General features: G+C 43.6%; 1 protein-coding gene across 1 annotated transcript in view; it reads right to left on the bottom strand.

Moving 5' to 3' along the window:
* The window catches only part of noc3l (NOC3-like DNA replication regulator), a 72,336-nt gene that overhangs the window by 41,665 nt on the left and 6,298 nt on the right, over positions 1–24,373 (bottom strand). The window contains exons 3-7 of the mRNA XM_078412890.1: positions 24,189–24,309; positions 18,032–18,189; positions 14,971–15,027; positions 6,887–7,017; positions 2,826–2,987 (exon numbers count right to left, since the gene is read on the bottom strand). Coding sequence (XP_078269016.1) covers positions 2,826–2,987; positions 6,887–7,017; positions 14,971–15,027; positions 18,032–18,189; positions 24,189–24,309 — 629 coding nt within the window. The remainder of the gene's footprint in view (positions 1–2,825; positions 2,988–6,886; positions 7,018–14,970; positions 15,028–18,031; positions 18,190–24,188; positions 24,310–24,373) is intronic.

Genomic DNA, 24,373 nt, shown 5'->3' on the forward strand with positions numbered 1-24,373 from the left:
TTTCCTTGTTCCGTCTGGCGGAAGAGGGAGTTGGAGCAGAACGATGGGACACAGAGGTTAGGCAGGTGAGGCATCAATCTATGACAGTGGGGGGGAGACACGTTAAATACAGGTGCTCCCCAGGTTACGATGGGTCGACTTGCCATAGTTCGACTTTGTGATGGTTCAAACGGCAACGACCCGTAGCGAGTCACCGCTCGCTTCCAGCCACGTGATCGCGCGTTATCAATGCATTTCAACTTACAATACTTTGGGTTTACGATGGGTTTCCCATCAGCGGCTGAGGAGTGCCTGTACTGCGGAGAGGGATAGGCAGATAGTGGGACTAAGGTGTGAGACAGAAGGGTTGAACAGTTGCCACACCCCCCTCCCCCCCCCCCCCCCCCCAAATCGGCCAGAAGATTTGTGACAAAATGTCAGGTTTAAACAGTTGCAAATTGTAAAGCTGGAGGATGATAAAGTTAAGGGGGGGGGGTGATTGTCCATCAGCCTGAGATGAAAAGACAGGTGTGAGACAAAAGGATTGAAGAGTTGCAAATTGTGAAGCTGGAGGCTTTCTTCCAGAAGCTTTCCAGACAATCAGTCTGAAGGATAACAACCCAAAAAGCCACCCATCCACGTTCTCCAGAGATGCTGCCTGACCCTGCTGAGTTACTCCACCATCTGATATTCCAGGTTTCTACTGTTTTTCTTTTGGCAGCTTCTGAAATGCCCAGAAGCAGCTCTATTATATTTAGCAAGCAAGCTGAAGGTTTGAATGCCTAATGTGTACAGCTGCACTGACTGGAGTTAGATTCATAACAAATTTATTCAACACACACCGGGCAATTAATCTTTCTTTTGTAGCATTTCCCCAGCAATTGCTGGTCTTTGAAATTTAGCCATATTTAAGATATAGCTATATTTCTGAATAGGTTGCAGTGATCGATTTGCTAATGAAGCCACTGGACAAATGCCTCACTAGTGGATAGAGTCATACGAGTGATACAGTGTGGAAACAGGCCCTTCATAGAGTCACAGAGTGATACAATGTGAAAACAGGCCCTTCATAGAGTCATAGAGTGATACAGTGTGGAAACAGGCCCTTCGGCCCAACTCGCCCACACCGGCCAACAATGTCCCAGCTACCCTAGTCCCACTTGCCTGCACTTGGTCCATAACCCTCCAAACCTGTCCTATCCATGTACCTGTCCAACTGTTTCTTAAATGATGGGATAGTCCCAGCCTCAACTACCTCCTCTGGCAGCTCGTTCCACACGCCCACCACCCTTTGTGTGAAAAAGTTACCGTTCGGATTCCTATTAAATCTTTTCCCCTTCACCTTGAACCTATGTCCTCTGGCCCTCGATTCCCCTACTCTGGGCAAGAGACTCTGTGCGTCTACCCGATCTATTCCTTTCGTGATTTTATACACCTCTATAAGATCTCCCCTCATCCTCCTGCGCTCCATGGAATAGACACCCAGCCTACTCAACCTCTCCTTATAGCTCACACCCTCTAGTCCTGGCAACATCCTCGTAAATCTTCTCTGAACCCTTTCAAGCTGGATGAATCGGTACCTACAACAATCCTTATCCTGACCACATGTAATTTAAAAATAATCCTTTCTTAATGTTCCAAAACAGTTATCATGCCACAAATATGAGCACCCCTGACCCCAGATATTTGCAGCTCTCTCTCCTCATTTAAAACAGGAAATGGCCAATATGGATCAAAGGCAGCCGACCAGACAATTGACATAACAGAGATATTATCTGACAGGGACTTTCCCAGCTGAGACTTGTGCGGTGGAATAATTCATAGAGTAAACATTTGAGGAGAGCAGGATGGAAATGTTGCTTTTAGATAAATTGGCACAGATTGGCTGCATTTCACTGGATAACTCTTGAGTGTTTCACAGACAATATTTCAATAGACAATAGGTGCAGGAGGAGGCCATTCGGCCCATCGCACCAGCACCGCCATTCACTATGATCATGGCTGATCATCCACAATCAGTACCCCGTTCCTGCCCTCTCCCCATATCCCTTGACTCCGCTATCTTTAAGAGCTCTATCTAGCTCTCTCTTGTAAGCATCCAGAGAATTGACCTCCACTGCCTTCTGAGGCAGAGAATTCCAGAGTCACAACTCTCTGGGTGAAAAGGTTCTTCCGCATATCCGTTCTAAATGTCCTACCCCTTATTCGTAAACTGTGGTCCCTGGTTCTGGACTCCCCCAACTTCCTGCTAAAGACATGGGTGCAGAAATGGCAGATGGAGTATAATCTGAGAAAGTGTGAGATGTTGCACTTTGAGAGGTTGAATGCTAGGGTAGAGCATACAGATAATGCTAGACCCTGAACAGCATTTACGTACAAAAGGATCTTTAAAGGCTAATAGATAGGCACATGGGTATGCTGGGACTGAAGGGATATGGCAAAGGAAATTAGTTTTATTTGGCATCATGTGTAGAAAAGAAAACTGCAGATGCTGGTTTAAATCGAAGGTAGACACAAAATGCTGGAGTAACTCAGCGGGTCAGGCAGCATCTCAGGAGAGAAGGAATGGGTGACGTTTCGGGTCGAGACCCTTCTTCGGACTGATATAATTATACAGGCACTCCCCGGCTTACGATGCTTTGACTTGTGATATTTCGACTTTGCGATGGTGCAAAAGGCAGCGAGCCGTAGCTTACTTCCGGCCACGTGATCGGGTGTATTCAATGCATTTTGACTTACGATATTTTTGGTTTCCGATGCGTTTCTCGAAGCGTAACTCAATCGTAAGTTGAGGTGCACCTGTACACACTCAGCAGTTTACCCTTTAAACAAACTGTTTCAATTACCTTTGCCGTCATCTCCACTTCGGTTAAAGGCCGTATCCTGTACGATGGTGTGATATCTTTAAAGATCTCCAACAAAGAAACCATCACCAACTTTCTCACTGTTACTGCAACATGTGGATCCTTTTCCATTAGCATCGACCGTAGTTCCTTCAACGTTTTAATCTGGGGAAGTTTCATTATTTTAATATTTGGTTTAAGATTCATACCTTTTCAAAGTTATATATTTATTAGTATTTATATTCTTGCACTCCAATACTATTTTGGTTCATGCTTATTAAAATATATATTCATACTAAAATGAACTTTATCCACCCAAAATTACAAGTCCACTAAAGAATGTTTAAAATTTATTCCAAGGAGTTGCATAACATCAAAACTAGAATCAAATGTATATTATTAGACTATACAGTATTCTAATATTTAACCATAAATATTACTTCGGTATGCTACATGACCTGCAGATAATTAATATTTCTAATTAGTTTAGTTTAGTTTAGAGATACAGCGCGGAAACAGGCCCTTCGGTCCACCGGGTCTGTGCTGACCAGCGATCCCCGCACATTAACACTATCCTACACCCACTGGGGACCATTTATACATTTACCAAGCCAATTAACCTACAAACCTGTACGTCTTTGGAGTGTGGGAGGAAACCAAAAATCTCGGAGAAAACCCACGCAGGTCACGGGGAGAACGTACAAACTCCGTACAGACAGCACCCATATTCGGGATGGAATCCGGGGTCTCCGGCACTGCATTCGCTGTAAGGCAGCAACTCTACCGCTGCGCCACCGTGACTGCCTTTTGCTCACTGACAGCACATTTGGGGGGGGGGGGGGGGGGGGAGGGCACGATGGCACAGCAGTAGAGTTGCTGCCTTACAGTGCCTGACACCTGGGTTTGATCTTGACTTTGATCTTGGGTGCTGTCTGTATGGAGTTTGCACGCTCTATTTGTGACCGCGTGGGTTTTCTACGGCTGTGCCAGTTTCCTCCCACACTCCACTTCTGTCAATCGTCCCCAGTGTGTAGGATAGAGCTAGTATAAGGGTGACCATGGTCGGCGTGGACTCGGTGGGCCGAAGGGCCTGTTTCCACTCTGTATCTCTAAAATAAACTAAACATTTAACACATTACTGAACGACATCATTCAACTTCAGTTCCTTGTCCTAAAGGGAAGCAACAATCAAAATTTGATGGGGGATAAAATCATAATTTTCCTGTAGATACTACTAGCAAACTTCAAGAACTGCATTAGTCAGCTAGTTGTGGTTGTTTGCTTTATCACACCTCAGTGCTAGATTCCTTGTAAACTCTTCAGCGTCCAGTGTAGGATAATGCAGTTTTGGCAATTACCCATCATTTGTGGGAGATAATCATAATCGTAATAGTACTTTATTAGCCAAGTATGTTTTGCAACATACGAGGAATTTGATTTGCCATAGTCATCTCAATAAAGACCAACAAGACGGCCAAATACATTTTTAACATGAACATCCACCACGGCGATTCCTCGACATTCCTCACTGTGATGGAAGGCAAAAACAGTTCAACCCTTCTTTGTTCTGCCGCAGTCGGTGGACTCAAACCTTCCGTTGTCGGGGCCATCTTGGCTCCTGCAGCCGGCGGTCGAGCACTCCACGTCGGGGTGATCGAGCTCCCGCATCAAGATGGGATCTCAGCTCCCCCCCGCCGGGCGATCTGACCCCCGGTCGGGGCTGGTCGAACCTCCTGCGACTTTGGAGCTTCCCGACATCAGTCTCTATCCGAGACTGCGAGCTCATCAATGTTGAAATCCGCAGGCCGCGGTTGGAGCATCGAACCCAGGCAAGGGATCGCAGGCTCTGATAGTAAGTCCACGGCCTTGCGGTGGGGCTCAAAGTCAGTCTCGAGCAAGGCCGCCAGCTCCACGATGTAAGAGTGACCGGAGATACAATCCGGAAAACAATCGCATCTCCGGCAAGGTAAGAGACTGAAAAAAGTTTTCCACACCCCCCACATATAACAAACCAGAGAACATTAACACATACTTTTAAAACACACACAAAATAACAAAAAATACGAAAAGACAGAGACAGACTGTTGGCGAGGCTGCCATCGCTGACAGCGCCACCCGGTGGATAATCTACACAGTCATACTCTCATTTGGTCAGACCATTCTTCTGTTTCCAATTCGTTTCTTAAAACATGGGTATTACTGATAGAGCCAGTATTTCTTGACCATCCTTAATAATGTTGAAGTGGTGGTGGAGGCGAGCTAAATTCTTGAATGACTGTGGTCCTTGTGGTGAGGGAATACCAAGATATAAACACAAAGATAATGAAGGAACAACAAGTCAGGATGATATGCCCCTCGGAGGCCAAGTCAATAGATATTTTTGCGGTAGAGAAAGATAGATTCTTGATTAGTATAGGTGTCAGGGGAAGGCAGGAGAATGGGGCTGAGGGGGAGAGATACACCCAGTCATGATTGAATGGCAGAGTGGACCTGACAGGCCGAATGGTCTAATTCTGCTCCTATCATTTATGATGTTATGAAAATGTGCAAGCGATGGAATTGTAGCGCATCCGGTGCCCTTGTCTTCCAAGGTTGTAGTCATCATGGGTTAGGAGGTGTATTGAACCAGCCTAGGAGAGTAGGGTATCACACATCGCATGCTGATGCTGGAGAGGGAAAGAGTGTTTAGCATGGTGGATGGGGTGCCAAACCAGCACACTGCTGTGTCCTGGATATGATGGCGTGCTGTTGCAGTTGTACTCAACCGGCAAATGGACAGCATCACGTCACACTTCTGACAATAGACAATAGGTGCAGGAGTAGGCCATTCGGCCCTTCGAGCCAGCACCGCCATTCAATGTGATCATGGCTGATCATTCTCAATCAGTACCCCGTTCCTGCCTTCTCCCCATACCCCCTGACTCCGCTATCCTTAAGAGCTCTATCTAGCTCTCTCTTGAATGCAGACAACAGGCAGGCAGAATGTAGACAACAGGCAGGCTGAGGGGTGTCATGAGAGTTACTTGCCAGAAATGCCTCAACTCTGACCACCTCCTGTAGATTTATAAATGCCTTCATAAATAAATTAAATAAATAAATACATTCATTAAATAAATGCCTTCGATTTGCACCAGCTTCTGCAGTTATTTTCTTACACCTCCTGTAGTTACAATTTTTATATGGCTCGTCCAGTAAAATTCAGTCAATGATAACCCTTGCACCAACTTTCAGTCCACCCTTCCAAAATAAATCAACGGTGGGGTCTCGACAACGGTAACGTCACTAAGTGTCGAAGGCATATGGTTCATCAGCATTGGAACTCCATCGCTGGGAAATTAATACTGTACAATCATTATTGAACATAACTACTTCAGACCGTGAGATGGAACAAAGACCACATATTTATCAGCAGATGTTTAGGCCTATAACACTGCCTTGAGGAACTACCAGTGTGAACGGGTGATCAATGATTGGCAATGAGGGCCTGTGTCCATGCTGTATCTCTAAACTAAACATTAAAAGCAACTCTGATGATGAAATATCCTGAAACTCTTGACAATACATTGAACACAACTGTGACACTTAGACAGAGCAAACCATGACAGGACAAATGCGTAGTCTGGCATACTTTAATATTGAAGGTAGACACAAAATGCTGGAGTAACTCAGGGCGACAGGCAGCATCTCTGGAGAGAAGGAATGGGTGACGTTTCTGAAGAAGGGTCTCGACCCGAAATGTCACCAATTCTTTCTCTCCCGAGATGCTGCCTGTCCCCCTGAGTTCCTCCAGCATTTTGTGTCTACTTTCGATTTAAAACAGCATCTGCAGTTCTTTCTTACGTATGTTAATATTGATGTAGGTTATGACGCAGAGTTTCAAAATAGCGACTACCTGTTTTACAATGTCACCAATAAAACTGAAAGGATTCAAACATGTAATTATAACCACAGGACTTCTGGGTGTAGAGAAGTCATCCAGAATGTTCCAAAACTCAGCACAGTCAATGTCTCAGGAGTTTACACTTCATCCGCCACAATATTTCATAAGCTACTGAAGTACTTACATTCTTATCTGGTGCACTCAAGATGGATGTTGCCAAAGTGGCAATGTGCATTTTTTTATCTTCCAGTGTCTCCCTTCTCAGCAGCAATCTTTCCTCCATGGTCAACAGTGGAAGAGGCTCCATTGCTGCAGCTAATTGCAAGGGAAATCAGAGGTGAACAAGGAGTCCAGATGTAAAGAAAATTGCTGGAAGTATACACCGATCAGCCAAAACATTATGACCACAGACAGGCAAAATGAACAACATTGATTATCTTGTTACAATGGCACCTGTCAAGGGGTGGGATATATGAGGCAGCAAGTGAACAGTCAGTGCTTGAAGTTGATGTGTTGGATACAGGAGAAATGGGCAGGAGTAAAGACCTGAGCGACTTTGACAAGGGCCAAATTGTTATGGCCAGACGACTGGGTCAGAGCATCTCTGAAACGGTAAGGCTTGTGGGGTGCTCCCGGTCAGCAGTGGTGAGTACCTACCGACAGTGGTCCGAGGAGGGACAAACCACAAACCGGCGACAGGGTGTTGGGCCCCAAGGCTCATCGATGCACGAGGGCAACGAAGGCTATCCCGTCTGGTCCGAACCGACAGAAGGTCGACTGTGGCACAAGTCACAGAAAATGTTAATGGTGGTCACGGGAGGAATGTGTCACAATACACAGTGCATCACACCCTGCTGCGTATGGGGCTGCACACGGAGGACCAACAGCATATTAGGCAGGTGGTCATAATGTTTTGGCTGATCAGGTCATAATGTTTTGGCTGATCGGTGTATTTGTACATTGGATGGAATTAGAAATTAATAAAAAATTATGCTAGTATTCACAAATTTCATGCCACAAGAAAATCAACCTGACAGTGGTCATCCTTTTAAAGACTCAAGGGTCAAAATAAATAACTGAAACCATGTCAGAATCCCACCAACTTTGCAACTGTCAAAATGGTGCAAATTGACAACCCATTAGAGAAGTCCAGGGCATAGAAGAATGATTTAGATGAAGCAGATGGAAATGAATAAAATCACTGATGATAGACTGAATGGCTGGGGGGGGGGGGGGGGGGGTGGAAGGTTGAACATTCTGATATAGCCCCAACTATGCGGCCAGATTTAGCTCTAACTCCATCTCCAAGTTTGCTGATGACACTACTGTGGTAGGCATGATCAAGAACAATAACGAGTGTTGTAGCAACTTCGATCCTTCCCATTGAGTCGTCTCCACTTGCCGCCACTTCACAGAGGAGTGGAGTGAACGTTCTTGACGCAGACCAACAACAGAGAGATCTTCACGACGTTTCAGTTTAATTAGTCGCTTATTGAAGTAGTGATACAAACAGATTAGTATTTCTCCCGTCATAAGTCTGGTAAGAATTGTATCCCACAGCTTCTCCGCGTCTGACGCATCACGTCTCTGTATTCCCAATTATAATACTCCTAATTCTGGCTCCTCTTAGTCCATATATGCCTATTATGCCCATATATGTATTTATCTCACGACAACCCCCAAGTGTCCAAAAATAATATAGCAAGATACAAAGTAACATTATATGCTAAGACAGCTAAATAAATGGCTCCTACAACGAGACTTAGCATCAAGGTGTCAGAATAATAACCTTTTCCTCAATGTTCGCAAGATGAAGGAGCTACAGTAGCTATTGATCGTTCGATCAGCTGAGAAGGTTGTTGGCTGCAACCTTCCCCCCATTAACGAAATGTACACTGCAAGGGATAGAAAGACAATTGGTGCAGGAGGAGGCCATTCGGCCCTTCGAGCCAGCACCACCATTCAATGTGATCATGGCTGATCATTCTCAATCAGTACCCCGTTCCTGCCTTCTCCCCATACCCCCTGACTCCGCTATCCTTAAGAGCTCTATCTAGCTCTCTCTTGAATGCATTCAGAGAATTGGCCTCCACTGCTTTCTGAGGCGAGCGGGCAAGATCATCTCTGACCCCTCTCACTCTGGCCACAAAATCTTCGAAGCACTTCCCTCCGGAAGGCGACTCCGGACTGTCAAAGCAGCCACAGCCAGACATGAAAACAGCTTTTTTCCACGAGTGATAGTTCTACTCAATAACCAAAGTCTGTAGTCTCTTTTTTACTCTGGTTTGTTTTCACCCACATGTTTAGACCGTAATGTTGTATCCTTATTGTTTTGACGTGTTTATGCTTTATTCTTCATTGTTAACTGTATGTTTGTGCTGTCATTTGTGAGCGGAGCACCAAGGCACATTCCTTGTATATGCATATGCTTGGCCAATAAACTTATTCATTATCATTATCATTTCAGGAAACACGGTGGAGTCCTTGCCCAATCAGCATCAATGATGCCAAAGTGGAAATGGTGGAAAGCTTCACGTGCTTTGTGGAAATATTAACAATGATCTGCCGTGAACCATCCACATTAAAGCAACAGCCAAGGAGGTACACCGAAGCTTCTACTCTCTCAGGAGACTGGGGAACTTCAGCATGTCTCCAATGACTCTTACCTACTTCTGCAGATGCACCGTTGAAATCAAATTGTCAGGTTCCATCATTGCAAACATAATCAAAGCAACCAACGCAATCAAGGACCTTTGCTGATCATTCTCAATCAGTACCCCGTTCCTGCCTTTTTGTGCACAACCCGCAGGCATTGCCACTTTCATTTCACTGCACAGTATGTGTATGTGACAAATAAATTTGACTTGACTTGACTTGCCATCCTAGTCATTCCTTGTTTCCCTACTCCCGTCGGGCATCCGACACAGCATCACGAAAGCACGTGCCAACAAACTGAGAAACGGCTTCCCCCCTTCCCCCCCCCCCCCCCCCCCCCTCTGTTCTCACACTTCTGAACAGTCCTTCCATAAGCTAAGGAGTAGTCGGATAATCTGCGGAGTCGGGGTTCGAGTCGTCGTGTCGGAGCAATTTTGGTGCTGCTGGAGTAGGAGTCGGTAAAAAAGTCCCAACTCCGACCTCAACATAAACTTCAGAGACTGCGTAAATCGGAAAAAATCCCACTTTCTAAACACACCGCAGTTTATTTCCACCCGAGAGAAGGATAAATCACATCAGTGCTGCCATCTGGTGGCAGAACGACCAGAAACAAAGCGTAAACAAACGCCATCACCAGCTGATTTACCTCCACCTCCTACCTACTGAAGTGAACATGTCTGGATCATTTCTGAATTCAACAGGTAAATTTAGTCATTCATTTATGGGGAAATATATTATAAATGAATACAGATTCCGAATTTTCATGATTTGCTGCAAAAGAAATCATTAGTGATGATTAATTCCTTCTCAACAGCAATAAACAGTAGTCCTGGCAAAGTGTCAAAGAATTTGGTCATTTTTCGTCAATACAAACCATAATTTCTACTTTCAGTGGGATGCTGAAAGGTTCTCTCGTTATGAAGGCCAACATGCCATTAGCTTTCTTCACTGCCTGCTGTACCTGCACGCCAACTTTCAGTGACTGGTGTACAAGGACACCCAGGTCTTGCTGCACCTCCCCCTTACCTAACAAGACACCATTGAGATAATAATCTGCCTCCTTGTTTTAGCCGCGAAAGTGGATATCCTCACATTTATCTACATTATACTGCATCTGCCCACTCACTCAACCTGTCCAGGTTAAAAGGTTAGTAAGGGGTTGGGTAATGAATGGGTAAAAAAGGTTAGGGCTCATTTAGGTAAAAGTGTAGTAAACACCAGCTAACCTAAACTAACAGGTGGCTGCAACCCCCCCCCCCCCCTTTAACCTAACCTAAACTAAACTAACAAGGGGGGCTGCATCCCCTTGACCCCCTCTTTAACCTCACCAAAACTAGTGGGGGGATGCGATCCCCCCTAACTCCTTACAACAAGTTTCCTCAAATTATTACCAATAAACAGAGACTACTAAAGTGAGTGAGGAAAGGTAAGTAAAGTATGTCAGTTCTAACCGTCGGTATTTACCGTACTTTAACTCCGTATTTTGTGATATATAAAAATATGTTAATAATTCCATTTCAGGCACTATTTTAATTCACTAATGTAATTAATTCTTTTCTTTTTCAGGAACGAAATCGGAGTTAATTCCAAATTTCCCAAGTTAGCAAGTTTGAAATCTAAAGCCCTTTTCTCAATGGCAAAGAAAATTCCAACCAGGTCTGCTGTTTGTGAATATTTTAAAACTTATACTTGAAGCCAAGAAAAGTTTTGAAAAACTCTTAAGGGGCGGTTCATGTTCATTAAAATGGATGCCACCACTCGCCACAGTTATCTATTTTTCCATCAATGATAGATTTGTTGATGAAAACAATAAAATAGTGACTCAGACATTAGGAGTAAAGGACATCATGACAGCATTTATCTCCAGAACTTAGTGGAAGAAGTTTTGTAATGGTAAGAACTATATTCTGCTCTCTGTACCTATCTTTTCACTCTACTTCTTTTACTAGAGTTTGGCTTGATTGTAATCATGTTCGGTATTTTCTGATTTGATTGGACAGCAAGCAAATCAACGCTTTTCACTCTACCTTGGTACACGTGACAATAAGAAGCCAAAACCTAAAGGTTGCCAGTCTTTGGTAAAGTTGAAGATAGTAGCTGGTTAGCTTCTACATATTTGTTGGTGGCTTTTCAATATTGCTAGCATCAAGTTGTAGATATTCTGACTTGCCCATTCCTTAAAGGAATGGAAGAAATGGCATTGGTAAGGGAGTTGATGAGTTGGCTTAACCCTAAGCCTACAACTCTATATTAACTCTGTATATTTCCCCGGTGTGGGACAAATAAAGGAATACATTATTATTATTATTATTAAGATGGAAACAAGTAGTAAGCAACTTGCAACTGAGCTAATATTAGCAATTTTATAATCAAGGTCAGCACAGTGGTGCAATGGTATAATTACTGCCTGACAGAGACCAGAGACCCGGGCTCGATCCTGACTACAGGTGCTGTCTATATGGAGTTTGTAGTGCCCTCCATAATGTTTGGGACAAAGACCCATCATTTATTTATTTGCCTCTGTACTCCACAATTTGAGATTTGTAATAGAAAAAAATTACATGTGGTTAAAGTGCACATTGTCAGATTTTATTAGAGGCCATTTTTATACATTTTGGTTTCACCATGTAGAAATTACAGCAATGTTTATACATAGTCCCCCCATTTCAAGGCACCATAATGTTTGGAACACAGCAATGTCATGTAAATGAAAGTAGTCATGTTTAGTATTTTGTTGCATATCCTTTGCATGCAATGACTGCTTGAAGTCTGCGATTCATGGACATCACCAGTTGCTGGGTGTCTTCTCTGGTGATGCTCTGCCAGGCCTGTATTGCAGCCATCTTTAGCTTCTGCTTGTTTTGGGGGCTAGTCCCCTTCAGTTTTCTCTTCAGCATATAAAAGGCATGCTCAATTGGGTTCAGATCAGGTGATTGACTTGGCTACTCAACAATTGGCCATTTTTTAGCTTTGAAAAACTCCTTTGTTGCTTGAGCAGTATGTTTGGGATCATTGTCTTGCCGTGAATAGATTAATGTGATGTTTTGATACAGGAAGTGGCGGCTCACTTGCAGTTCGTTTGTCTTTTTGTGTTTTTTGTTGTTTTTTTGTCTTAATTGTAGTGTTTGGATATGATGTAGTATTTTTTTGTGGTTTGTGGGAACATGGGGTTCCCCCCCATGTGTGTGTGTGGGGGGGGGGGAACTATAAAAATTGTCTCTTCCGTACGGAGACGCGACCTTTTTTCTGGGTGGTGTCTCCGTTCCCGCTGCGGCCTACCATCGGCCAAACACCTGGAGCTGGCAGCCTCCCGCTGGGACCACCTGGGGCTCTGGTTCGCAGAGCCCACGGGCCGGACTGTACTCACCACCTGTGGAGCCGGCTGTCTACGGAGGCTGTGGTGGCGCTGCGAGTGCGGCTGTGACTCGCCTTCGGAGGCTTCGGCCGCGGGCCCTGTGGACGTCGGATGCTTGCAGGCCCCTGGGTGGGGGGGCAGCGTCTTCGTCCACCCCGAATCACGGGGCTTGGGTCGGCCCGCTGCGGACCTTTCACCGTCCGGCGCGGCCTGAGTAGGCCGCGGGATTTTCCACCGCCCGGCGGGGGCTTCAATGTCGGGAGCCCCGAACACCCTAATGTGACAATTTTGACTGCCTGACCGCGGGAGAAGACGGCAGGGAAGAGAGACATTCTGGCCTTCCATCACAGTGAGGAGGTGACTGGAGGAGACTCACTGTGATGGACGTTTTTTTTGGTTTTATGTTGGTTTTGTGATTGTGGGTTTTATTGCTTCTCATTGTTGACTGTGGGTAACGGAATTTCGTCCAAAAACATGCTTTTCGATGACAATAAAGGCTATTCTATTCTATGAACCGCCGGCCTATGAGTTTTGAGGCATTTGTTTGAACTTGAGCAGATAGGATGTGTCTATGCACTTCAGAATTCATTATGCTACTACCATCAGCAGTTGTATCATCAATGAAGACAAGTGAGCCAGTACCTTCAGCAGCCATACATGCCCAGGCCATAACACCCCCACCACCGTGTTTCACAAATGAGGCAGTATGCTTTGGGTCTTGGGCAGTTCCTTCTCTCCTCCATACTTTGCTCTTGCCATCACTCTGATACAAGTTATCATCTGTCCACAAGACCTTTTTCCAGAACTGTGGTTGCACTTTTAAGTACTCCTTGGCAAACTGTAACTTGGCCATCCTATTTTTGCGGCTAACCAATGGTTTGCATCTTGCAGTGTAGCCTCTGTATTTCTGTTCATGAAGTCTTCTGCAGACAGTGGTCATTGACAAATCCACACCTGAAGAGTGTTTCTGATCTACCGGACAGATGTTGGGGGATTTTTCTTTATTACAGAGAGAATTCTTGTCATCAGCTGTGGAGGTCTTCCTTGGCCTGCCAGTCCCTTTGCGATTAGTAAGCTCACCAGTGCTCTCTTTCTTCTTAATGATGTTCCAAACAGTTGATTTTGGTATGCCTATGGTTTGGCTAATGTCTCTAACAGTTTTATTCTTGTTTCTCAGTCTCATAATGGCTTCTTTGACTTTCATTGGCACAACTTTGGTCCTCATGTTGATAATCAGCAGTAAAAGTTTCTAAAGGTGATGGAAAGACTGGAGGAGACTAGGTGCTGAGAGCTCTCTTATACCTGCATTAATGAGGCAATTAAACACACCTGAGCAATTGCAAACACCCGTAAAGCCATGTGTCCCAAACATTATGGTGCCCTGAAATGGGGGGACTATGTATAAACACAGCTGTAATTTCTACATGGTGAAACCAAAATGTAGAAAAATGGCCTTTAATAAAATCTGACAATGTGGACTTCAACCACGTGATTTTTTTTCAATTACAAATCTCAAATTGTTGCGTACAGAGGCAAATAAATAAATGATGGGTCTTTGTCACAAACATTATGGAGGGCACTGTCCATTCACACTGTGACCTTGTGGGCTTTCTCCGGGTTCCTCCAACATTTCACAACATGTGTAGGTACTAGGCTTCTGCAAGTTCCCCCTGGTGTGTTGGGTGGAACTAGTGTATGGGTGATCATTAGTCAGCGCGGACTCGATGGTACAAAAGTCCTGTTTCCACGCTGTATCTCTAAACTACAACTAAGTGAGCCAAGGTCATGAGGAGAATTTTCCATATGTACATGTCCCCTGGATTAGTGAAACAAAGACTCCATACATTTGAAATGTTGAATTCATATTGAATATCAAGGATCCCATAACACAAATCCTAAATGTGTAAAAACAGTTCCTCATTCAATTTGGCAAATGGATACAACCAAGAAATAGTTCAACATCTAGCTTTGTATATTCAAACTTACCAAACAATTCACTCCATTGCAAAGGGATTTCATTTTTACCATGCCTTGTGTTTTGAGAGGCAATCTTATTTCTTTCCAGCACAATGCAGCCAAATTTGGACACATTTAGGATTTGTGGAGTTTTTTCACCCAAGATAATTATTTTAATACAAGATAATTAAGTGTTGGCATGACACTATCTTTGGACATGTGTCGTTGAAATGTGCCACAATAGTCCAGACACAAAAGCTTTCTTTTTATGTATGCACCTGACATGTAAATCACTTGCTTACCTTCCTCATACCGTTGAATTACCACAGGCATTTCTTCTTCCTCTTCTTCCATTACAACTAGTAACAAAACATGTCAGTTAGTATCAAGTTATGACATAATATATAAAAAATGGAAAATTTCAGGGAACATGTGCTACATAGAAACTTGTGATTCATAATTATAATCATCAAAACAAAAAATGAATCTGTAGCATGGAATAAACAAAATCACCAAAAGTATTGCAATTTTGACCCCATTCCCTCAAATCTCCCAACTATAATTTCTTCCTTCGTGCCCACATCCAACTTAAGTTCTTTAAAAGCCTTTAATACGCCCATCCCTGCAGCTTTCCCTGAACTACAACCTGCTTTGTTAATGTTTTCACAAGGAAGAGGCACAGCAGCCAGGGTTCAATCTTGATCCTCAGCTGCTGCCTGTGGGTGTTCTACCTGTGATCACATAGGTTTCCTCTGAGTGCTCAGGTTTCTTCTCACATCCCAAAGATATGTTGCTTGGAAGGTTGATTGGCCATTTTAAATTACCCTGTGGTGTGCAGCAGTTGATGGGGAAAGTGGGAAATAAAGTGGGATTAGTGAAGGTTTACTGTAAAAGGGTGCTTAATGACCAGAGGACATAGGTTCAAGGTGAAGGGGAAAAGATTTAATAGGAATCCGAGGGGTAACTTTTTCACACAGAGGGTGGTGGGTGAACAAGCTGCCAGAGCAGATAGTTGAGGCTGGGACTATCCCATCGTTTGAGAAACAGTTGGACAGGTACATGGATAGGACAGGTTTGGAGGGATATGGACCAAGCGCAGGCAAGTGGGAATAGGGGAGCTGGGACATTGTTGGCCGGTGTGGGCCAGTTGGGCCGACGGGCCTGTTTCCACACTGTATCAATCTATGACTCTATGATTCTAATGGTCGACATGGACTTGATGGGCAAAGAACCCATTTCGTCCCGATTTTATCTGTAAATTTGCTCACTTTTCCAATCAATACCTCATATCAGGTTTCCGTCCATTCCAAAACATTAAAATGGCCCTATCCAAGGTGCATATTACATCCTCTATGATAAATGATGAGAATTAACCCTCCATGACATATATACACACAACAGATTCCCGAGAAGACATGCTTATACCACAAGAAGAGATTGAATAAGATCAGCCTACACATTGGAATTTGACGTTTACACCTTTTTGAGAAGGACTAACAGGTTGGTGCTAAGAGACTTCTCATCCAAAATCCAACCAATTCATCTTTTCCTATCCTACATATCATTACTTCTGAAGTCCTCCACAAAATCATTCTTGTTATTCCTTTGTGACAGATAAATTTAGCTTCAATCGGTATACAGACACCAAACTACTAGACAGACACAAAATGCTGGAGTAACTCAGCGGGTCAGGCAGCATCACTGGAGAAAAGTAATGGGTGACGTTTCGAGTTGAGACCTTTCTTCAGACTCAAATTGAAACCCATTGATGTTGCCTGTCCCGTTGGGTTACTCCAGCATTCTGTGTCTATCTTTGGTGTAAACCAGCATCTGCAGTTCCATCCTACACAAAACTACTAGATATTGTGCTGCGAACAGGGTGCCTGATATTCAGTCCTCAATTTCCTTCAGATAATCAATGTTTTAAGCCCCCAGCACACATTACATCCTCTCATTCTAAGCTCAACTTTACCTGGAATCTATTGAAATTAGATCACATCACACTGATTTTTTATGACCCTCAAGTTTGGCACCTGATCATATTAATTCCGTCACAGATTTACTACTCCTGGCAGCTTAATCTCCGATCAATACTTTAATCAATACCTCCAATGTTTGCCTAGCCAGATTGCCATAACCCAAAGGCCCAAATTTAAGGTGAACTGTTGGCATTATACCAAACCATACCACTTCTCCCTCGACCAGTGTACAAACCTGATCTCTCTAGAGTGCTCTGGTTTCTTCTCACGTCCCAAAGATATGGCGCTTGGAAAGTTAATTGGACACTTTAAATTACACCGTAGTGTGAACTGCTCAAATTATACCAAACTCTACCACTTCTCCCTTGCTCCGTGTACAAACAGGGAATATGGGGAGAAGGCAGGAACGGGGTAGTGATTATGGATGATCAGCCATGATCACATTGAATGGCGGTGCTGGCTCGAAGGGCCGAATGGCCCACTCCTGCACCCATTACCTATTGTCTATTGTCAAACCTGATATCTCTATTTCTGTAACTCAGGTATCATACCCATTCCTGGGAATATTTCTTCCAAACCACTCCATCAATTTTCCTTTCCTCCTTCCGAGTCCTCCTTCAAAATACCTCTTTTTGATCAACATTTTCATCAATCCACTGTTTGCTTAGAATTCATGTTCATTTTTAGTTCATTTGGATCTTGTTGATCATTGACCTTAGTTTATTTATAGAAGATGTTATTATAGATGTACAATATAACGTAAGCACCAAAAATTAATTTTTGGCAGCAATATATCAACTAGTAATCATAATTCTAAAGGCCCTTTAAAAAATGTCTACAAATTTGCATTTTTTAAAGGGCCTTTAGAATTATGAATTTGCATTTTTTTTAAAGTATTTCATGCTGTAACTACTAAATTACTTTTAAGATAACATTATTGTGGGTGGCACAGTGGTTCAGCGGTAGAGTTGCTGCCTTACAGCGCCAGAGACCCGGGTTCGATCCCGACTACGGGTGCTTGTCTGGACGGAGTTTGTACGTTCCCCCCGTGCGTTTCCTCTGAGATTTTTCGGTTTCCTTCCACACTCCAAAGACGTGCAGGGTTGTAGGTTATTTGGCTTGGAATAAATGTAAATTGTGTAGGATAGTGTTAATCTGCGGGGATCGATGGTCAGTGCGGACTCAGTGGGCCTGCTTCCTCACTGTATCTCTAAACTAAATTATTAACATGGTTCATTTAATGTCAATCTTAATTCCTCTTCAAATTATCAGCATGAAACTCTACTTCTACAGTGCTTACATGAATGAGTAAACAGTATTTTTTTAAACTACTATTAACAAAGTAGCTCACAATAAACAACAGAAGAAAAACATATATTCTTACCGGGCTTTTCTATCGATCGAGGTATGATTCCTCTTTTATCCTTGAAAGGCAATAAGTGGATAAATTCTTTATTAGGTTCGGTATCCAAATGCCTTGGCACTTTCTCATACTGCTGGATCTTATTTTCATTTTTTCGCTTTTTGACATGGATTGGCTCACTGCAATACAACAACAATGTATAATATATTAAACCTAAACAGCTAGTGCAAGATGATAACATTTCTGGACTCGCAATAAAAGGGCACTTTTTCAAGGCAATTAAGAATGACTCAAAGCATGGAATGCAGGGAGAGCTAGTCAAGTGGTAGAGAATCTCCCCACCTCTCATCTTAAAGCTGTGCTTTCAACTGGTTGACATATCTCTCTGGGGAAAGGTGTCTGACTGTGCACTTTATATATATATATATATATATAGATATGCCTCTCATAATCTCATAAATTTATATCAGGAAATGGTGAGTAAAAAGGGTAGGAATAATTAGTAATTAAAGAGAGAATTGTTGGGACGGTACCAAATGAATAATCTACATCTACCTGATGTTAGATAATACACCACTAAAGAGCATATACTTAGGAGGTTAACAGTTTTAAAATAGTAGCCCTAAAGGAAGCCTAGAACTGAAATGAGCTCAGTTGCCGTGTTAAAAAGGCTCATATTGCAGAGGGTCTGGTCACCATTTTCCAATCCTAGATTGGAATCCTAGATTCTATCCCAATGGATAGGTGGTGTTGGGAACTGCAAATGATACGGACCCATTCAACTACAAAGGGCGATGCAAGTGGAAATCAGAGAGGAGAGGCACAGCAGTCAGTTCTGTTGTCCAATAGCTCCATGGACCCAGCTTTGACCCCGGGCAGGTCACAGATTCTTTCCGCGACCTTGCGGTCGGCGGGACTTCGCCCGAAGGGTCATCGGTCGACGGGACCTGGAACCCGCCCAAAGGCTCGGCAGACGGTGTAACCGAGAGGGAGCGAACGTGAGACGCGAGGTGCAAGGACCAATGGGAGGGTGAACCAGGGTAATGCCTCCAGCACCTTCAGGCAGGAGGTGATCCCAGGACACAAAGACAGCTGGGCGAGGAGAGGAGAGGGGAGGGGAGGGACGTCGGTTCGTGGGAACGGCTCCAGTACATTGAGCGTGCCGGCCAATAATGGTGCCAGAAATTGAATAATGGTGCCAAAAATTGCAGTGCTCGCATATGCAATATATGTAAAATGAATTTCACTGTGCAGTTGCACGTGTGAAAAACAAAGAACAATTGAACTATTGTCTGTTCCCTCTGAATCCTCCAGATCCCTCAATATCCTAAAGGTATAGTTGCAGATTAACTAGCTCCTGTAAACTACTTCTCGACATAGGGCAGTGACATAAAGAATGAAAGGTTCTTCAGGATTAAAGGGGCATTAGCAGCATGGAAATGCTGGAAAGGGCTATGGGGAACCAGGGGATATAGGGAAAAAGCGGGAACGGGGTACTGATTTTGGATGATCAGCCATGATCATATTTAATGGCTCGAAGGGCCGAATGGCCTACTCCTGCACCCATTTTCTATGTTTCCATGAAATAATACAGGCTACCAGGAAGCAAGCAGAATGTGTTGATAACTGCTTGACAGATTAAGTAAACAGTGGTGCTCCCCAGATTTCAGCATTAAAAACAGTGTAATGTTCAATGCAATTTAATGGACAAGACTTTCCAAAGTTTGAAGAAAATACTTCAAAGCCATTCTGAGGAATGAAGAAGATAATAAGAACTCTCATAGACAAGGCATATAAAATTGAAAATAGAAAAAGAGATGAAGTGCTATTAATAATGAGAAAATATGAACTACAACTTTAAGTGTGCAAAACATGTACAACCTTCAAAGGTGACATGTTAAACTGAGTTTCCCCTTTTGGGATTAGTGAGGAATACAAGGTCGATGAAATCAAGAGTGGGATGAACTGGACATACCTTCGAAAGAAAAATGAGGCCGCATGAAATAAATAGTCCAATCTCGCGTACAAATTTTGAGACTGGCAGAATAAGTAGAGAGATTCGCCACGGTGAAGGAGGCCACATCAGGAACACTGAGCGACGTGGACGAGTTTGGCGGAGGTGCACGTGAACCTCTACCTGGAAGGACTGCTGAGGTCCCGGGATTGATGCGAGGGAGGAGGTAAGGGGCAGTGTTGCATCTGCACCTGCAGGGGAAGGTACCTTCCTGCACCTGCAGGAGAAAGTGGGAGCCATTTTGTGTTTATTAGCTATCTTGGCATATTATTATATTCTTGGTATCCTGTTGTATTATTTTTGGACACCAGGGGGTTGTCGCGAGATAATACTAGTCTTATGTATATGGACTGGGAGGAGCCATGGGCGGGGACAGAATTATGAGTATAATGAATGAATGAATGAATGAATGAATAAGTTTTATAAGAAAATAACTGCAGATGCTGGTACAAATCGATTTATTCACAAAATGCTGGAGTAACTCAGCAGGTCAGGCAGCATCTCGGGAGAGAAGGAATGGGTGACGTTTCGGGTCGAGACCCTTCTTCAGACTATTGGCCAAGTATGTGCACATACAAGGAATGTGCCTTGGTGCTCCGCTCACAAATGACAACACAAAGTACAGTTAACAATTAAGAATAAAGCATAAACACATCAAAACAATAAATACATCAAAACAATAAGGATACAACATTACGGTCTAAACATAAAATGGTGAAAATAAACCAGAGCAAAAAAGAGACTACAGACTTTGGTTGTTGAGTAGAACTACTACTCATGGAAAAAAAAGCTGTTTTTATGTGTGGCTGTGGCTGCTTTGACAGTCCGGAGTCGCCTTCCAGAGGGAAGTGCTTCAAAGAGTTTGTGGCCAGGGTGAGAGGGGTCAGAGATGATCTTGCCCGCTCGCTTCCTGGCCCTTGCAGTGTACAGTTCGTCAGTGGGGGGAAGGTGAGGACGGACTCAATGATAGCAGTATAGAATTGGACCATCATTGCCTGTGGCAGATTGTGTTTCCTCAGTTGCCGCAGTTTGCCCAGCACTGACGCAATGCTTCAATGTGACACCAGGAGCCTGCTGACATGGGGTTCAGCAGGCCTTACAAGTAACAACGAAGAGTCTGCTGAACAAAGGGACTTGGCAGACCATACAAGTAACACCAGGAGCTTGCTAAGATAATAGGGTTTTAGCAAGCCAGTAACAGGATACGAAAGAGTGATGATGAGATACTAAGTTCGTACCAAACAAGTCAAACAAACAAGTTAACGACGGGAGATCTACTAATCTGTTTTGTATTATTACTTCAATAAACAACCAATTCGACTATAACTTCGTGAAGATCTCTCTGTTGTTGTTATTTGTGTCAAGAACCATCTCTCCCCTCCTTTGTCAAGGGTAAGCTTAAGGACTTCATTGGGAAGGACTAAGTTGCCGCTACAGTACCGGTGGAGGTACCTGGGGAGGTGGTTTGTATGGGGGTAGGGATGAGTGAACCAAGGAGTTGCAGAAGACAGAAAGGGGCAGAGGGTGAGAAGCTGCAGCTGGTGGTGAGCCCACATTGAAGGCAGTGGAAATGTTGGGAGAATGTATTGATGCAGAAACCACTGGGGTGAAAGGCAAGGATAAGGAGAACTGCTCCATCTGGAGGGTGAGGATACACTGTGGTTGCGCGGGTGAGCAATCTTCTGACAGCAGGGGGGAAACCTCGTTTATTAAAGAAAGAACACATCACAGATGTCCTGGAATAGAAAGCCTCATCTTGGGAGCAGATGTCGAGGGAATGGAGACATTGAGCCTAGGGGATAGCGTCTTTGTAAGAGGCGAGACACCTATCTGAATTACACCTCGACCCACTTGCCCACCCGATCAAAATCCCTCTGTAATTCTTGATAATAATTTGTCTAAAACAAAATAAAGGCTGCTTGGCTTTATTCAGAGAGAAACCATCATGGCACAACTGGCAGAGCTGCTGCCTCAAACTTTAGAGGCATGGGTTTGATCCCGATCTCGGGTGCTGTCTGTGTGGAGTTTGTACGTTCTCCGTGACCACGTTTGTTTTCTCCAAATGCTCCAGTTCCCTCTCACATCTAACGAACGCTGGCAGGCTAATTGGCCTCTGTAAAATAACCACTAATGTGTCGGGAGTGGAAGAAAAATTTGGATAACAGAGAGCTCGCAGTCTCGCATAGAGACCGATGTCGGGAAGCTCCAAAGAACACAGAAGGTTCGACGAGCCCTGACCCGGGGTCTGATCGCCTGGCGCAGGGGAGCTTGATTGCCCCGACGCGAGGACCCGACCACCGGCTACAGGAATAAGATCACCCCATCAACGGAAGGCTCGAGACAAAGAAGGGAGAGATTGACATTTATTTTCGCCTTCCATCACAGTGAGGAATGAGGAGGAGTCACTGTGGTGGATGTTCATGTTAAAATGTATTTTGTGTGTTCTGTTGCTTTTTATTGGTATGACTGTACGGCAAATGACATTCCTCGTATGTTGCAAAACATACTTGGCTAATAAAGTATGATTATGATTATGGTATCACAAAATGCTGGATTAACTCAGCAGGTCAGGCAGCATCTCAGGAGAGAAGGAATGGGTGACGTTTCGGATCGAGACCCTTCTTCAGTCTAACATTCCTTCTCTCCTGAGATGCTGCCAGACCCGCTGAGTTACTCCAGCATTTTGTCATACCTTTGATTTGCACCAGCATCTGCAGTTATTTTCCTACATGATTATGATTATGATTAGTGCGAACTGTAACTGACAGTTGGAGTGGACTCAGTGGGCTGAAGGGCCTGTTTCCTCGCTGTATCTCAAAACCTCACGGATTAACAAGTTGTTATGATCACTGAGTAGACGGTTGATGGATACTCCTTCAATATCAATGTTCAAAAGGAGAATTGGAGATATATTTGAAGGAGTACTATGGGAAAGGAGAGGGTACAGTAAAACTCTCGTGAAGCTAATAGAATAACTCTCCCAAAGACCCAACACAGTGACTAGGATTGTTGATCAAATGACTGCCTTCAATCTTACATTATTCAATGACTTTAACTTTATTAGAAAACTAGAAATGCTTGCTATTTTCAATCATACTCTGCGAGAAAGTGAAAAACCAATTGACCACAGGCCATTTTTAGTCTGAATAATAATCTGTAGAAGCTCTCAACACGAAATGCCACCTGTTCATGTTCTCCCAAGGTGATGTCTGACCCAGAATTGCTACAGCATTTTGTATCCACTTTTAGACAATAGACAATAGGTGCAGGAGTAGGCCATTCGGCCCCTCGAGGATGCACCACCATTCAATGTGATCATGACTGATCATTCTCAATCAGTACCCTGTTCCTGCCTTCTCCCCATACCCCCTGACTCCGCTATCTTTAAGAGCTCTATCTAGCTCTCTCTTGAATGCATTCAGAGAATTGGCCTCCACTGCCTTCTGAGGCAGAGAATTCCACAGATTCACAACTCTCTGACTGAAAAAGTTTTTCCTCATCTCCGTTCTAAATGGCCTACCCCTTATTCTTAAACTGTGGCCCCTGGTTCTGGACTCCCCCAAATTTGGGAACATGTTTCCTGCCTCTAATGTGTCCAACCCCTTAATAATCTTATATGTTTCGATAAGATCCCCTCTCAACCTTCTAAATTCCAGTGTATACAAGCCTAGTCGCTCCAGTCTATCGACATATAACAGTCCCGCCATTCCGGGAATTAACCTAGTAAATCTACACTGCGCGCCCTCAATGGCAAGAATATCCTTCCTCAAATTTGAAGACCAAAACTGCACACAGTACTCCAGGTGCGGTCTCACTAGGGCCCTGTACAACTGCAGAAGGACTTCTTTGCTCCTATACTCAACTTTTAGTTAGTATGGGTTTAAAAAACATTACATCAGTCTTTACTGAAATATTTCAAAACCCTCTACTTCCAAACTTTTAAGACTCACATTCTAAACTAAGAAATAAGTCTGCAAGAACTAAAACAATAGCTCTTTTAAATTGTGAAGATTAACTAATTATTAGCAAAATGAACTACACAATGCTTTCATGGAGTTTAATGAAAAATAAATTATGTATATGGAGCTCACAACATTGTCTTGAAATATAGTGAAACAACAGGATGACATGAGAAACGGAACAATACAGTAAAAAAAATAATACCTTGAAGTAAGATTCCTGGTGAGAAATAATGTACTTCGACCCATACTTTGCATATATTCCAGGTCATCATCATCCAGCATATCTAGAGGAAGAAGCTCCTCATCCATTTCGTCTTCTTCATCTATTCATGTATATGAACAATATAGCCGGTTAATAATCTGCACTGCAAGATCTTTTGGAGTCAT

This window comes from Rhinoraja longicauda, chromosome 16 (genome assembly GCF_053455715.1).
Source record: "Rhinoraja longicauda isolate Sanriku21f chromosome 16, sRhiLon1.1, whole genome shotgun sequence".
Taxonomy (NCBI): Eukaryota; Metazoa; Chordata; class Chondrichthyes; order Rajiformes; family Arhynchobatidae; genus Rhinoraja; species Rhinoraja longicauda.